This window comes from Panulirus ornatus, chromosome 21, assembly GCF_036320965.1.
Source record: "Panulirus ornatus isolate Po-2019 chromosome 21, ASM3632096v1, whole genome shotgun sequence".
In the NCBI taxonomy this organism is placed as follows: domain Eukaryota; kingdom Metazoa; phylum Arthropoda; class Malacostraca; order Decapoda; family Palinuridae; genus Panulirus; species Panulirus ornatus.
In genome coordinates, this window is record NC_092244.1 from 30,680,502 (window position 1) to 30,698,548 (window position 18,047).

At 39.7% G+C, this 18,047-nt stretch overlaps 1 protein-coding gene across 4 annotated transcripts in view; it reads right to left on the minus strand.

Annotated features, from left to right (window-relative positions):
* Positions 1-6,526: 6,526 nt before the first annotated feature.
* Positions 6,527-18,047, minus strand: part of LOC139756439 (uncharacterized) — a 58,265-nt gene continuing 46,744 nt past the window's right edge. The window contains exons 13-16 of one of the 4 annotated variants that reach the window (XR_011714340.1): positions 17,370-17,496; positions 17,086-17,250; positions 13,562-13,773; positions 7,730-7,866 (exon numbers count right to left, since the gene is read on the minus strand). Coding sequence is in view for 1 of the 4 variants with exons in the window: in XM_071675881.1 (XP_071531982.1) it covers positions 7,691-7,866; positions 17,086-17,250; positions 17,370-17,496 (468 nt within the window). In the remaining 3 variants the exon portion in view is untranslated. Of the gene's footprint in view, positions 7,867-13,561; positions 13,774-17,085; positions 17,251-17,369; positions 17,497-18,047 lie in introns of all 4 variants that reach the window. The other 3 variants (XM_071675881.1, XR_011714342.1, XR_011714341.1) reach the window with 3 other exon arrangements.

The following is an 18,047-nucleotide window of genomic DNA, read 5'->3' on the forward strand; positions in this document are numbered from 1 at the left end:
CCTGTTGAACTTAATAACCTTGCTCTTATTTACATTTACTCTCAACTTTCTCCTTTCATACACTTTTCCAAACTCAGTCACCAACTTCTGCAGTTTCTCACTTGAATCAACTACCAGTGCTGTATCATCAGCAAACAACAATCAACTCTCTTTCCAAGCCTTCTCATCCTCAACAGACTGTATACTTGCCCCTCTCTCCAAAATTCTTGTATTTATCTCCCTCACCACCCCACCCATCCATAAATAAATTATACAACCATGGGTCAAGTCAATTGGGAGGTGAGTTTGAATGGAGAAAAACTGGAGGAAGTGAAGTGTTTTAGATATCTGGGAGTGGATCTGTCAGCGGATGGAACCATGGAAGCGGAAGTGGATCATAGGGTGGGGGAGGGGGCGAAAATTTTGGGAGCCTTGAAAAATGTGTGGAAGTCGAGAACATTATCTCGGAAAGCGAAAATGGGTATGTTTGAGGGAATAGTGGTTCCAACAATGTTGTATGGTTGCGAGGCGTGGGCTATGGATAGAGATGTGCGCAGGAGGATGGATGTGCTGGAAATGAGATGTTTGAGGACAATGTGTGGTGTGAGGTGGTTTGATCGAGTAAGTAACGTAAGGGTAAGAGAGATGTGTGGAAATAAAAAGAGCGTGGTTGAGAGAGCAGAAGAGGGTGTTTTGAAATGGTTTGGGCACATGGAGAGAATGAGTGAGGAGAGGATGACCAAGAGGATATATGTGTCGGAGGTGGAGGGAACGAGGAGAAGAGGGAGACCAAATTGGAGGTGGAAAGATGGAGTGAAAAAGATCTTGTGTGATCGGGGCCTGAACATGCAGGAGGGTGAAAGGAGGGCAAGGAATAGAGTGAATTGGAGTCATGTGGTATACAGGGGTTGACGTGCTGTCAGTGGATTGAATCAAGGCATGTGAAGCGTCTGGGGTAAACCATGGAAAGCTGTGTAGGTATGTATATTTGCGTGTGTGGACGTGTGTATGTACATGTGTATGGGGGGGGGGGGGGGGTTGGGCCATTTCTTTCGTCTGTTTCCTTGCGCTACCTCGCAAACGCGGGAGACAGCGACAAAGTATAAAAAAAAAAAAAAAAAAAAAAAAAAAACAACCATAGTAACATCACACACTCCTGTGGCACACCAACCTTCAATGGGAACCAACCTCTCTTCTCTCTTCCTACTCATATACACTCCTTACACCCTTGATAAAAACTTCTTTTTGTTTCAAGCAGCATTACTACCATTCCATATCTACTTAAGACCTTCCACAAAGCATCTCTATCAACCCTATCATAAGCCTTCTCCAGATCCAATAAATCTTAACAAACACATTCTTCAAAACAATTACCTGATCCACTCATCCTTTATCACTTCTGAAACCATACTGCTCCTCCTCAATCTGATGCTCTATACATGCCTTCACCTGCTCAATCAATACCCTTCCATACAATTTACCAGGTATACAAAACAAACTTATGCCTCTGTAGTTTCAACACTCATCTTTATCCCATTTACCTTTATACAATGGCATTATACATACATTCCGAATGTGATTCATACATATACTGAATATCCTTACCTACCAATCAATAATACAGTCACCCCCTTATGAAATTCAACTGCAATGCCATCCAATCCTGCTGCCCTGTCATATTTCATCTTCCGCAAGGCTTTCACCACCTCTCCCATCACCAAACCACTCTCCTTGAGTCTCTTACTTTGCATACACCCTGACCATAACACCCTACATCTGCCACTCTTTCATCAAACACATTGCAGCTGAATTTATTAAGAAAGAGAGTGACTGTATTGTGGATTGGTAGGTAAGGATATTCAATGTATGTATGGATCATGGTGAAGTGCCAGAGGACTGGTGGAAAGCATATTTAGTGCCATTGTAGAAAGGCAAAAGGGATAAAGGTGAATGTTTAAACTACAGAGGCATATGCTTGTTGAGTATCCCTGGAAAACTGTATGGGAGGGTGCTGATTGAGAGAATGAAGGAATGTACAGAGAATCAGATTGAGAAGGAGCAGTGTGGTTTCAGAAGTGGTAGAGGATGTGTGGATCAGGTGTTTAATCTGAAGAATGTATTTGAGAAATACTTAGAAAAAAAGGTGGATTTATATGTAGCATTTATGGATCTGGAGAAGACATATAATTGGGGTGAAAGAGATGCTTTGTGGAAGGTCTTAAGAATATAAGGTAAGGGAGGTAAGCAGCTAGAAGCAGTGAGGAGGTCTTATCAAGGGCGTAAGGCTATTTCCTGTGTGGTGGGGTAGCGACAGGAACGGATGAAGGCAAGCAAGTATGAACAAGTACATGTGTATGTCCTATGAGTCCATGAGGAAGATGAAACACAATAAGTTCCCAAGATCACTTTTGTGTAATAATCACATTATCAGGGAAGATACAAGAAATACAAGTTAGTTAATATACATCGAAGAGACATAGCTAAGATGCCATTTGGTAAACAAGTGATTGTCCAAGACAATCACTTGTTCTATCACACAATTTACCAAACTCAGTCACCAACTTCTGCAGCTTCTCACCGAAATCACTCACCAGTGCTGTATCATTGGCAAACAACAACTGACTTCCCAAGCCCTCTCATCCACAACAAACTGCATACTAGCCCCTCTCTCCAAAATTCTTGCATTCACCTCCCTAACAACCCTATCCATAAACAAATTAAACAATCATTGAGACATCATGCACACCTGCCGCAAACCGACAGTCACTGAGAACCAATCACTTTCCTTTCTTCCTACTCGAACACATGCCTTACATCCACAATAAAAACTTTTCACTGCTTCTAGCAACTTGCCTGACACACCATATGCTCTTAATACCTTCCACAGAGCATCTCTATCAACTCTATCACATGGCTTTTTTTTTTTCTTTTATTATAATTTGACGCTGTCTCCCGCATTAGCAAGGTAGTGCAAGGAAACAGACGAAAGAAAGGCCCAACCCACTCATATACACATGTACATAAATCAACACCCACACACACACATATACATACCTATACATTTCAATGTATACATATACATACACAGACATATACATATATACACATGTACATATTCATACATGCTATTTTCATCCATTCCTGCTGCCACCCCGCCACACATGAAATGACAAACCCCTCCCCCCTCATATGAGTGAGGTAGTGCCAGGAAATGACAATAAAGGCTACATTCGTTCACACTCAGTCTCTAGCTGTCATGTGTAAGGCACCAAAACCACAGCTCCCTTTCCAAATCCAGGCCCCACAAAACTTTCCATGGTTTACCCCCGACGCTTCACATGCCCAGGTTCAATCCATTGACAGCACGTCAACCCTGGTATACCACATCATTCCAGTTCACTCTATTCCTTGCATGCCATTCACCCTCCAGCATGTTCAAGCCCAAAATCTTTTTCACTCCATCCTTCCACCTACAATTTGGTCTCCCACTTCTCCTCGTTCCTTCCACCTCTGACACATATATCCTCTTTGTCAATCTTTCCTCACTCATTCTAAGTGACCAAACCATTTCAATACATCCTCTTCTGCTCTCTCAACCACACTCTTTTTATTACCATACATCTCTCTTAACCTTTCATTAATCACACGATCAAACCACCCTCACACCACATATTGTCCTCAAACATCTCATTTCCAACACATCCACCCTCCTCCGCACAACCCTATCTATCGCCCATGCCTCAGCCATATAACATTGTTGGAACCACTATTCCTTCGAACATACCCATTTTTGCTCTCCGAGATAACGTTCTCGCCTTCTACACATTCTTCAACACTCCCAGAGCCTTTGCCCCCTCCCTCACCCTGACTCACTTCCACTTCCATGGTTCCATCTTCTGCCAAAGCCACTCCCAGATATCTAAAACACTGCACTTCTTCCAGTTTTTCTCCTTTCAAACTTTTTTTTTTTCATACTATTCGCCATTTCCCGTGTTAGCGAGGTAGCGTTAAGAACAGAGGACTGGGCCTTAGAGGGAATATCCTCACCTGGCCCCCCTTCTCTGTTCCTTCTTTCTGGGAAAAAAAAAAACAAAAAAAAACGAGAGGGGAGGATTTCCAGCCCCCCGCTCCCTTCCCTTTTAGTCGCCTTCTACGACACGCAGGGAATACATGGGAAGTATTCTTTCTCCCCTATCCCTTACCTCCCAATTTACTTGTCCTTCAACCTTACTGAACCTAATGACCTTGCTCTTATTCACATTTACTCTCAGCTTTCTTTTTTCACACACTTTACCAAACTCAGTCACCAACTTTTGCAGTTTCTCATCCAAATCAGCCACCAGCACTGTACCATCAGCGAACAACAACAGACTCACTTCCCAAGCCCTCTCATCCACAACAGACTGTATACTTGCCCCTCTCTCCAAAACTCTTGCATTCACCTTCCTAACAACCCCATCCATAAACAAACTAAAAAACCATTGAGGCATCACACACCCCTGCCACAAACTGACATTCACTGGGAACCAATCACTTTCCTCTCTTCCTACTCGTACATATGCCTAACATCCTCAATGAAGACTTTTCACTGCTTCTAGCAACTTACCTCCCACTCCATATACTCTTAATACCTTCCACAGAGCATCTCTATCATCTCTTATCATATGCCTCCTATAGATCCATAAATGCTACATACAAATCCATCTCCTTTTCACAGTATTTCTCACATACATTCTTCAAAGTAGACACCTGATCCACACATCCTCTACCACTTCTGAAATCACATTGCTCCTCTCCAATCTGGTGCTCTGTACATGCCTTCACCCTCTCAATCAATACCCTCTCATATAATTTCCCAGGAATACTCAAACTTATACCACTATAATTAGAACAATTACCTTTATCCCTTTTGCCTTTGTACAATGGCACTATGCAAGCATTTTGTCAATCCTCAGGCAGCTCACCATGAGTCATACATACATTAAATAACCTTACCAACCAGTCAACAATACAGTCACTCCCTTTTTTAATAAATTTCACTGCAATAACATCCAAGCCCGCTGCCTTGCCGGCTTTCATCGTCTGCAAAGCTTTTACTACCTCTTCTCTGTTTACCAAATCATTCTCCCTAATCCTCTCACTTTGCACACCACCTCGACCAAAACTCCCTATATCTGCCACTACTTGTCATCAAACACATTCAACAAACCTTCAAAACACTCACTCCATCTCCTTCTCACATCATCACTACTTGTTATCGCCTCCCCATTAGCCCCCTTCACTGATGTTCCCTTCACTTGTCTTACGCACTTTATTTACCTCCTTCCAAAACATCTTTTTATTCTCCCTAAAATTTAATGATACTCTCTCACTCCAACTCTCATTTGCCCTCTTTTTCACCTCTTGCACCTTTCTCTTGACCTCCTGCCGCTTTCTTTTATACATCTCCCACTCATTTGCATTATTTCCCTGCAAAAATCATCCAAATGCCTCTCTCATCTCTTTCACTAATAATCTTACTTCTTCATCCCACCACTCACTACCCTTTCTAATCTGCCCACCTTGGGATAGGGGAGACAGAATACTTCCTACATATTCCCTGTGTGTTATAAAAGGGAGTGGGGAGTTGGAAATCCTTCCCTTCTGTTTTTATTTTTCCCAAAGAAGGAACAAAGAAGGGGGCCAAGTGAGGATATTACCTTTTAGGCTCAGTCCTCTGTTCTTAATGCTATCTCACTAATGCAGGAAATAGCGTATATAAAAATATACATATATATAAACACACACACAAAGCTCAACTGAATATCCATTCCAGGGCAACTTTTCCAAGCATTTGAAACACTTAGATTATCACACAAGCTAGGGCTCTTCATACTGTAAGATACCAAAGTTCTGTTGAAAAATATCAAAAGACAACTTATCTATCCAAGTATCTGTTAAACCTAGTGAACAATATGAGCAAGGGCTCCTGTACTGATTACAACCAATGCTCTACGGAGGTTCCAACAGAAACAGTCCCATAAGGAAGTGTAAAGAATCTCTGGGTAGACACTGTTTTACCTGGTTTCCCTACTACATCCACAGCATAATTGGGGCAAGAGAGCCTTAGGCCTCTGAGCCTGCTTTTGCCTCACCAACCGATGCCAAATAGTTATGAGATGATCTTGACTTAAGCATAAGTTAAACACAAACAAAACAAAACATCAACTAAGCCTCATAAGTTTCCTTAAGGCAAAATCCCAAGAGGGATCACACAAATTTTGCCTGGGTAGATCCACCCCGGTCAGTTCCCAAAGAGTATCACTGGTACATGAGTCAAAGCAAGAGAACTTCACCAGCTGACGAACAGGGTCATAACATGATCCAGACAGCAACTTATGATAAATGGTTACACAAGACAACAGAGGTGAGACATGAAAATGAGTGGATGGTGCCATCTGGTGGGACATCCCAACAAGTGACCCAACATCTGATGCACTTATGTACTTTTTTCTTGGAAGCATAACAGTCAGGACATGCCTTAAGTGCTACCATAGAAACAAATATAATACTTTAAAATAATACATTACTTACAAAAAAAAATACAGCTTACAAAAAATGAACAGGATAGGCTTACCCAGCTACCACAACAAAGGTCTATGTTTACAGCCATTCTGAGGGATAAACAGAGTACATACCTAATCGAAAGTCCCAAAATTTAAATGCAAAACTAATTCACTACACTGCATCCTCACCTTTAAAAACAAGCAAAAAAGCAAATTGAAAACTCAAGTGAAGAAGTAAAGACTGCTGTAGCAGTACAATAAACTTATGATCCCCTGGTTAAACAAAAGGAGCTAGGGCTCTGTCACATAATATGTAACTCTAAGTAGAGAAAAAAGTACTTAACGTTCATGCAATGATTCACAAACAAGAAAAGGATACAGATCTTGAAATCCTGGATGTCAATATGTGGAGGTCCAGAGGAGGGAAACACCAGAGAACAAGTCTGCACAGTGGAAGTGTGAGTAGGTGGCTGGTTGGTACCACCTCAAAACATCAGATCCTGACAGGTTGCTGTATGGTTATTAGGTCTCCATAAACAGGTATGCAACAGTTTCACACACAGTATGGTCAGCCAAAGAGTAATATCCCAACAGACACACCATATTTTTGGGGCAAAAATGTTTCAAAGCAACTAATCTCTCTCTCATGCTTTTAGAGTGTCTTCAGGTTGAGAATCAGTAAGCTCATATAAATAATGCAGAATTTTAGAATGCATACTACAATATCATTCGCTTACATCACTACAACCACAAAAACCACTAACTAAATAACAATTTATTGCAAAAGTGTTACCAAATGATATACTAAATAACAATTTATTGCAAAAGTGTTACCAAATGATATACTAAATTGTAATTTACTTAAAAAAATGAATGGAGGAAATAAGATGAGACCTACTTAATATCATTATATAACTCAAATTATTCTTTGTAATAATACACATCAAAGAAATTAAATACATGAATGGACTTCAAAACCCATAACTGTTGACCAAAATGGACTAATCATTGTAACTATGATTATTATGCATGAAAAACTCCAAAGATATTCCTGAAAACGGTACTGAGTGAAACCACTGATCACACACTGAATGACACACTCTATTTCCTAGCATCTAGAATTATATGTGAGTTCTTTCACCATCATCATATTTCCAGTGCATCTACTATTCTGGTTTCACAAGACCTTCTGATAACAGACTATTAGTAACTGTAGGTTTTGCAATGGTATATGTTCCATCTTCATTATGCTTTAAAACATCCACCTCTGTTGGTGAATATGGTGGCAAAAGTTCACGAACTCTTACTGAAGCCTCTTCTTTCATATCATTTACAGACACACCTGCAAAGAAAGAAAATCTTTTAATGGAATATGACATCACTGGCATTTCACAATCTATCTATTTCCACGGTGCTTGTTCCAGAAACTCCTGCCTACTAGTTCTACCAACTGTGTCTCCCTAATATTCGTGCCTACTGTTCTAAACTACTACTACTACCTAATGCTCCTTCCTATGTTCCTATCAACTACTTCCATTAAATGTTTCTACCACCTACTTCTACCTAATGCTCCTGCCTGATATTCCTACCAACCACTTCTATCTATCTACTACTCAAACCATTTTGCCAAAATGCAGGACAAGTGCACAGCACTCACCACAGGAAAATCTACAGTTAAGAATGAGTTGTGTGTGTTAAGTATTGTCAAGTGTTATAAGTGACAAGGGGATTGTATGTTTCAGTGTTGTCAAGTGCTATGTGTGACAAGAGGATACTGTATGTCTGTGGACAGAATGCCAGCAGTCCACATGTGGATGAGACAGAAAGAAAAGCTGGGTCAGAGGAGTGCAACTAGATTACCACTGAAGTGCTGGTTCACTACAAAACCAGCAATAACCCTCCAGATACACAGGTAATAAATCTCCCTATTAGGCTGCCTATGAACTACAGGTACACCACTGATTTTCCGGCAACTGAAGGTTCGGCACCTCCTTTAGTACGGACAAAATTATGTGACGGAACTTGAAATTACCACAGCCACCAAACTAATTTACTGGGCAGCCACAGATGGTGTTGTGTTGAGTGCGCTTATTTACATTCTTTACACTTCACTCGTTGGTGGCGATACCGCAATTCTGTGAGATTCTTAGCTTATTTTGCTTAAATCTAACCCTAGTTATGGCTTCTAGTTTTGCTTAAATCTAACCCTAGCTATGGCTTCTAATTTTGCTTAAATCTAACCCTAGCTATGGCTTAAGGCATTTGAGAGTGTCAGTTGTGGTGTCAAACGTAAACACCAGTCCATATTGATCCAAGATAATGTAGAACTGTTAAAAAAAAATGAACTGTGGTGTTTCGGTGCATAAGCTGTGTGACATTTACAGTATTGGTTCATCAACTGTTTATGATATAAAGAAGCAAAGGGAGAAAGACTGAAATTCTATGCAGACAGTGACTCCAAGAAGCAAATGACAATTAGAAAAACTATAAAAGATGGTGAGAGTACTGAGCACAATCAAATGATGAGGGAATTGTTTCAACAGCGTTGGAGTGATGGAGTGGACTTGTCATGTAGCAACTTTCAACAAAAGTTATTAACAAACTTTGATGAAATTTTTAGGGAAAGTCAGAAATGACACAAAGACCATTTGATTAGATTTTGGGAGTGATACCAATCATTGTCTGGATCCAGGACGCCATTACGGAAATATCAGTTTTTGTGAATAACTATTGAACTAATAATGATATCACTGTGATTCCAAATGCCAAAGATATGTTTTCATGGTCAAGAAATCTAAACCTTTAAGATCCGAATCATTGTCTGGATCCAGGACGCCATAAAGCCACTAACGTCACCCTTCAAGTGGCACCCAGGGCACCTGCCCTACTTGCCATACCCTAGATATGCCACTGAATCCAAACAGTCTAAGGACAGACTTACCATCTTAGGGTGCTTAAACATTAAATATTTGTTTAAATATCTAGCAGTCCATGGTATACTTTAAACACATGGGAGATGTATAATAAGTGGGTTAGAAGTGTGGTGATGAATTATCATTATGTGACCATGGTTGGTATGGCAAAATAATTAATCTGACAAGGCTTTGGAACCAAGAGTACCGGAAAATCGGTGGTGTACCTGTACTACTTTCAAAAACATAACATAAAAAGCTTAAACTGAATGACACGATATATTTCATACTTGCAAATATTCCTATCCATATCTAAGACCTCCTCATATGAATAATCATCTTGTTATTTACATGAGAATGAATCAATGCCTCTATACACAAGATGCTGCTTTCCATTAAACAGCTGGTTTGTCTGTACAGAATCGCACAAACACCATGGTCATAATACATCTTTCATTTTCCATACTTCTGCTCCTCTCCAGAATCCTAAATCATCCTTCCACTTTTTCCCTGATTACTCTTTATGTTTCACTCTTATAGGCCTGATAACCTTTCAATTCTTTCTTTCTACATGTCTACACCACTCTGGCATATCATCTTTTACTCTATTAACTAACTTTCATAAGGTCACTTCATTACCAAAATTAATAATTCTTTTTCTCAACATTCTAATGTCAAATTCCTCTCTTAATAACATTGCAGGTTTTGAAGAATGAAAAACAATATCTTCAATGCAGAGTATCTGAAATAGTGCTTGCTTGGTGGAATTAAAACTCCATTTTAATACCCCAAAACGAGGTGCATCAATAAGGATTCATTCTTTCAACCGTTATAAAACTTATCAGGTCTGAAGGTTTATGTTCACAAAAGTCAGTGACCCTAAAAAACCTGTGTATGCCTGTAATGTCATGACACGGACATGATGTAGTACTAAGAAACCCATCTCATATATCAATTCACTGACTTATGATTGGAAACTATATTCACTCACTGACTGCTTGCTACTGTCTGTACCTCATGTCTATTACTGTCCAGGCCCACAAAAGAGTTTTCTGAATAGGAAAGACAGGAAGGACTGGAAGAAAAAAAAAAAACATGCTCAGAAAGCAGAGCCAAAAGCAATGAAATGGTATTCGTCCTTCAAAACCTACTTTTCTCACCACACACACACTCCTATGAGCAACGGAGAACATACCCACATGAAGAATGGACTTAAAAATCCAAAGAAAGGATGCAACCTTAATGATAGCAGACTGTCAGTCTCAACTATTTTCTGACAGCAACATACTCAAACACACATAAGGAAGGTTAACCAGATCCAAACAAAGGTTTTTTTTTTTTTTTTTTCATACGATTCGCCTTTTCCCGCATTTGCGAGGTAGCGTTAAGAACAGAGGACTGGGCCTTAGAGGGAAAATCCTCACCTGGCCCCCTTCTCTGTTCCTTCTTTTGGGAAATTAAAAAAAAAGACGAGAGGGGAGGATTTCCAGCCACCCGCTCCCTCCCCTTTTAGTCGCCTTCTACGACACGCAGGGAATACGTGGGAAGTATTCTTTCTCCCCTATCATCAAAAATACTTATTTGTCAAATGCCAAAGACCAAATTCTGCTAATCTAAATCAAAGATTTGCTCCTTAAAGTTATTGTAGAAGCCACTATTTTTCCACCATGGGCTCTATCAGGCATCTCTGGCTGTGAAAGGAGAACAAACTTCATAATTCAACTAGAAAAGTACCTTGTTGATAGGAACTTAAAGGAGCCTGGAATAACAAATTGGCAATCTACACAATTTTCTCTGTGAAAAAGAAAAAAAAATCCTTGAGTCTTGACTAAACATGAAACAGATCATACTTCAGTAAGCAATTATCTCAAAAGTAAAAATGAACTACACTCCCTCTTCTTCCTGATCCCAAAGAGTGATCAGAATTTTCACAACGTTTTCATAACTTTTTCTCCTGACTTGACAAAGGTACTATACAGCCTAATGATGGCCACCTCAGATCTAATCCCTTATATACAGTATACATATTTACCCCAGCCTATGTCAGGTATCTATTCATCAAACAACCTTGGAGGATGAAGACACAACTGTGTTGGCTGAGTTGACTGCCCTGGAGTTGGAACCACCAATACTAACTGCAATACTTCAGACAATAAGAGATGCAGGAAATTTGGCAGTTCCAGTTTGGAATGAAAAAATGGAAATTACTGGTTGCCTAAGAAAATGCATCTTAATTATCTATTCCACATAAAACTGAAAATATCAGCATGAGGGACAAAAGTCAAAAGCTCCTGCAAGCCATTCATATAAGACAACAGTGTTACTGGTATCATTCTTGTCATGAAAAGAAGACTTACATAAAACTCAATATCTTGATTCTGTTAGATTCAAACAAATTTCATAGAAAGGGCTGTAAGGGTTGCCTAACTAACTGGTAACGCAGTGGAAAGAAAACCTGAAGTAAAAAAATAACTATATGCTTTTCCATACTTTCTTCTAAATGTCTGTTTGAAATATCACTGAGATGAAGATCTGAAAACTCAAAACTTATAGTTATTACTCTTCACTAGTAAGGGATGAATCAATACAAGTCTATGGAACCTTACCAGGGAACTGGCATATCCACTGTAGCCTTTTGCACCAGGATTGTTTTGCCCACTTTGGGGCTACTAAATTAACTAAACCTTAGAAACCAATCAGCATGAGAATCACATTTTTGTGTGGCACATCATGGGGTTTGGGAACCTTGGCTCACAAGGTGTGTTATCATTCCCCCTCCTGACAAATGGTTAACAGATTATCTGGGCTTAATTAAAAGCTACACATAACACCAGGAACATTAAGGGTTCTGTGTACTAAAGACAAAGCCATGATGCATTTCCATTAGGGAATAATCCAATGAGGTATATCACAAGGACTCCCATTTGTGAAGACATCCTTTGCCTCTGTTCCCATTGTGTATCATCAGTATACTAACTGAGACATTAGGACCTTAGGGTTCAGGGTCTGCCTTCACCCTCATAACTTGCATAGGCATGAGACGATCATCACACCAACAACAACTAGAATCCCATGTGCTGAAAGTATTCAAATTCTATCAGGTATTGCAAGGATGGCTTGATTCCACTAAAGAATCACCGGAACACTAACTGGGGAATGGGACCCTTTCGGTAGACTGTCCCGGTGAAAAGTAAACTTTTGTTATGCTGAATTATAGCATTCCCTTACAACAGTTTGGTGTCATTCCCTACCTCATATATGACCATCAAAACCTAGGTCCTTATAGATATCTGCAATACAAAACAGTGATTAAACATGTCATTTCACAACATCCAATTCAATATCTTTTCCTCATCCCAAAATTTTCCTACCTGCATTTACACAAAAGCAGCAGCAAACCAAACTGATGTATGTGGTGCTGAACTGAAATGGACCTAACAGCTGAGAGGGGCTGAATGGTTCCTGTTGACAATAATTAGGCATAAAGCACCAACTTCACCTTCAATCATTATTTTCTAGACCTAACACCTCATTCCATTTATGCAAAATTCAGTTTCAGTCCCACCTCCACTCTGGTAAACATTATCAGTCAACCTCCTTACCTGATCTTCTCATCTCAGTAACCTGTGTCCCAAGAAGCAGCACCTTTTTACCTTCAAATCTTTATCTATTGGTATGATCTTTACACCATTTTCATTCAATGGGTGTGCTTATGCTCCTTGTAGTACAACAACACATACTGCCTATCTTAAGGGTTTTGAGTATTCCAATTTTGATAGCACCTGGCTGGTACATATGGGTAGGATACTGAAAGTTTTATTTTTTGACCTTGGTTTCACTCAACTTCATACTGAGGCACATCCCTTGTCATGAATAACATGAGTGTATCTAAAAATATCATATTGTTTACACTGAAAATATGTGTGACATAGTGACAGGTAAATGTAGGGAGGACAATGGAGGTGCTTTTTCTCTGAAAATATTCTAGCTCCTTATTAATCTTCTATTACCAAGGTATTCCATTTCCAGAGGATTATATCATGATAAAAAAAATAATCAGGCATCATTGTTACAAGTTTTTCCATGTGAAGCAAGATCAAGCCAACAATGGTGAGGGTCGCCTACCTTGGTAGCCTTCCTGCTTCTTACGTGATCTTGCTAGAATCACAGTTGAAGTCACTTATTTCTTCTCATCTATCATGATATTTTTCCTTACTTTCCTCAACAAGAGACCATCCAACAATCTACATATCTTCCACAAGGTCACTATGTACACAAATCCTCAAGGTTGCACAAGGTGGCTGTATGGGTACTGATAAAATTTTTCTTACAATTTCCTGGTGAAGAAAGAGACCTCTACAGGTATAATGGATAAGGCTTAATATCTAAACAGAAGTGCAAAAAATTACATCACCATATGCCAATGGAACCCCTCCACTACAGGATCAACAGATTACGATGGGAGCAGTCTAAAGGTTAAGTGACTACCTGCCACATCCTATAGATTTATTTAAATCAAGAAAATCTTGGAGATTAGCTAGCACTACCAGTATAGAGATGTTACGGTCAAGAGGGCTAAAATTAACCTAGTTTGAATCTGGCACTATAATTAGCCTTAAAGGCAACATTCTGAAATGTACAATTTTCTTGCCTGGGGCTGAATTGTCAGAACTTCCCTATTCCAAGATGAATCAATATTCTTATTTACTTTTTCTATCCCTAGGAGTCAGTCCCATCTATCCTTATGAGGCCCCTACAGCACTCAAGAACCTGGTTATGTCTGCCAGTCTGGACTATAGATCATAAGGTGTTTTAATGTTGTGTGTGTATTTTTGTGCAGAGAAAGCATGGCAATTGAATAGTAAGTAATCAGCAACTTCTATATGGTGACTGCATCATGGGTAGAAAGGGTCTCGGGATATGGTGAAATGGTATACAAGTAGTGATGGGTGATGTCTAGAGCATAAGTGGAAGAGTGTGACTCATGCCTGTCTGAGAAGTGTTGCTTCCGATCAACGTGTGTCTAGTGGGTTGGATATCAAGACTAAGTTGGGAGGTCAGAGGTTAGGTATTTAGCACTTGCTGTGTTACTTTAATGGGTTTGTATTCTGCTAGTGTTACACCTGATGGAGGTGGGGGGATCTGTGAGGAGAGGTTGCTGAAGCATGAGGCAGGGGTAAATTTAATTTCTATTTAAGGCTTGGTGGTTCGTTGTGAAGAGATTTGGGTGTAAGGGCTCTGATGCACAAAACTTAGTGCAAAGCATGTTAAGGTGGGACTGTATCTGGGGAATCATTGTTTCATTGTGAACGTACTGAGTGTTTGTGGTTGCCATGAACCAGTGACTGTTCTGAGTATATTATTTTGTGTGGTATGTTGCTGTTGCTAAGCTACCAGTAATTGTTCTGAGTATATTATCTTCTGTGGTTTGTGGCTGTTATATTTGCTTTTGAGAGGGTGGAACAACAAGTTAAGAGACAGCTTTGAAGTGGAGTGGATGAATTATCTGTATAGGGTGTCGAGGATTCTTTTTCTCATTAACACCTGGTGCCAGTTAGCACTCTGAGGGCATTCAGTTTGTGTGTTGTGTGGGGCTGAATGTCATATGTGTGTAGTATGTGATGCCTAGAATGGTTGGAGTTCTGCTCAGTTGGAAAGACTGTCCATTCAAGGCAACTAGAGAGAATGAGCTGGATTTACATCTGTCTGGGGTTAAAGAGTGATGGAATATTTCTGTGGAGATACAAACATTCTGTTTAGGGGAACCACTATTCCAAATGTGTAATGTAGTACTACAAGTTTGGTGTTACTACTGTGGTGTCAGGATGTTTGATATAACTGTGATGTCATCTACATATGACATTCATGTTGAGGTTTGCCTGAGGAAATTGGAGGTCTTGTGGAATGAGACTGACAAGAGTCAAAGAGAGAAATGGACCTAGGGGAATTCCATGACAGAGTTTAAGTGCTTTAGAGGTGAAGCCATGACTGGCATAATGGCTAGCATTGAAACTGGGAAACCACCTTCTGTCACTGTTGTGGAGGATGTTGTCCAGTACTTTCTGTGTGAGGATATGCTGTGGGACAGTGTTCCACAACACATTCTCACTCTCTTGCCACCAGTTGTGTGTGGGAAAGGGGTGTGTTGTTAGTAATCCTTCAAGGGTATGTTGTGTGAGCTCAGCATGTAGTGTGGTGGTGTTTGGGTCTGAAGCCATGCTGTGTGAGTTATGAGTGGGATGGTTTGTTTGATTCTGTTGTGTATCATTCTTTCACAGAGTTTTAGTACTGGAGATAGAAATGGTACAAGGAGATGGGAGAAGGGGGAGTTAGGTGGTTTTGAGGGTTTTAGGATTGGTACTATGTTAGTAAGTTTCCAAATGTCAGGGATTTTGATATGCAGCCAGGAGTAGCTGAAGATATCTGTATTATGTTCATGTTTTCAGATATTAGGGATTTTGTTGTGTAGCCTGGAGTAACTGACAATATTTGTAAGCGTTTGATTCGCAAAGTGTTTCTTGCGAAAGCTCAAAGTCTTTTCAAGGCCTAGAGCATTTTAGTCCTTTAAAGTTTTAAATATATTGCTTGTATCAGTAGGAGCTGTTTCTGGATCGATTTTGTGTACGTTTTTCATGACTTTCCTGTGTGGAAGTGAAGATGGTTTGTGGCTGCTTTTTGAGTAAGGTTTAAGGAGTATGTCTGTCTTCTCTGGAAGATAAGATTTCAAAGGAATGAGACAGGAGTTCTTTATGAGCTGGGAGGGAACTGGTGTGATAAGAGAGGATTTTCTTCAATGCATGCATGAGTTAGTTGCTGTGGGTCTTGTAATTCAGAGTATTGAGGAAGGAGGACCAGTTTTCAGTTTGTCTTTTAGAGATCAGGTTAGTGATGGTGAATCAGCATATGCCAGTAAATCCAAACTTGAAGTTCACATATTTCTTTGAATGATATTGTGAACACTTCCATTCCATTCATTTGAACTTATGTTATACATGATACTTCAAAATGCAAGATACAGAAGCATTCAGAAAAAAAGTAAAAAATAAGGGATTAGGCTGATCATCGCAGCACATTTTGGCAACTGATATTGTCCGATACTGTCGTTGGATTTCATGATAAGAAACCTGATGAATAAGAAACAATGATAACCCTCCAATATCCCTGAAGGCCAGAAATGAAAGTGAAGACACAAGTGATATGCAATGGTTAACAGATCCAAACAGCACCAGTGAATAAGTATAATTCAATGTGGGTGAGGGAGAGGTTTCTTAATGCCATCTCACTTCCATGCTGTGACATCAAAGGCCTTGGAAGGCTGTTGAATGGATGTTCATGAGGGTCGAAGGGGATGAATCCTCATGGATATGTCTCCCTTTCAAGATAAAATGGATTTTTTAACCTGCAATGAACAAGTGCTCTTGGGACTCTATTTTTTGATGAAAAAGCATATCTTTATCTACACCTGACTACCTACCTCTCTTCCAGACCTGCATTTCATGAACAAATGCTAGTGTAGGTGGCATCACAGATGGCACAAATGCAAACAGGTAATTCTGCCATGTATTCATGTTCACATCAGTGTGAAAAATAAGAGCATTTAAATGGTTTTCACACTTAATATATGGTGGATTGATATTCTTTAACCTTACCACTAAGAATGCAGTGAAGAGCCAAGCATGGCAATTCAAGAAATTGCTCAGGCATTTGCAGTATATTGCTGTGTAGCACCATCTCTGTGTTAGCAAAATCTACGAAGATTACCAGTGCACTCTCTTGTCTTGGATTAATACATGCTGCTCTGTACCACTTGCCATCTGTGTGACATATGTAAGGTTAATGAGAGACAAGGGTATGGGAATGATGCTAAGCATAATTTTCCACCTCAGATTTGATGACATTAAACTATGCGAATCTGGTCATAAAATGTTCACACCTTGACTAAACTTTGCAAGGCAAACTTCTCCCTGTCTTGGTCGATACAAGCACCCTTGGTAACTATTACAATATTCATTCATGGCAGCCATCATATCTTCCAGTTTATCATAAAGATGTAATGATTCCTGTAAAAGAAGAGGTTTTTTTGATTAGTCTCAAGAATCATTTAACAATAAAACCTCTATGAAGCCACAAACAGAACACAAAGTTAGGGGTCTTACACAGGAGCTTGAAAGAGCAAAAGGTTATTAAAAAAAAGTGGGGGTTTGATATTACACTCAACTCACACACTCAACTACAGACAATCATTACACAGTTCTAATTATCAAATCTTGGCTCTTCTCAGCTGGCTACCATCAATTTACAGAGGGGGAAGAAAACATAATTGAAAAAAAAGACTTCAGACCAAGAGGATCTGATGTAACGAATGAATCTAAAAGCTCAGAGAATATTTGCTTTGATCCACAAAAGGTACTTTCATGACTGACATGATGGGGCGGTTAGGGAGGTAAAATGCAAGAGTTCTGGAGAGAGAGGTGAGTATTCAGTATGTTGGGGATGAGAAGGCCTGGGAAGTGAGTCAGTTGGCTGATTCAAGTGCACTTAGAGGTAAGTGACTGAGTTTGGAAAATTGTGTGAAAGAAGAAAGTTGGGAGTAAATGTGAATAGGAGCAAG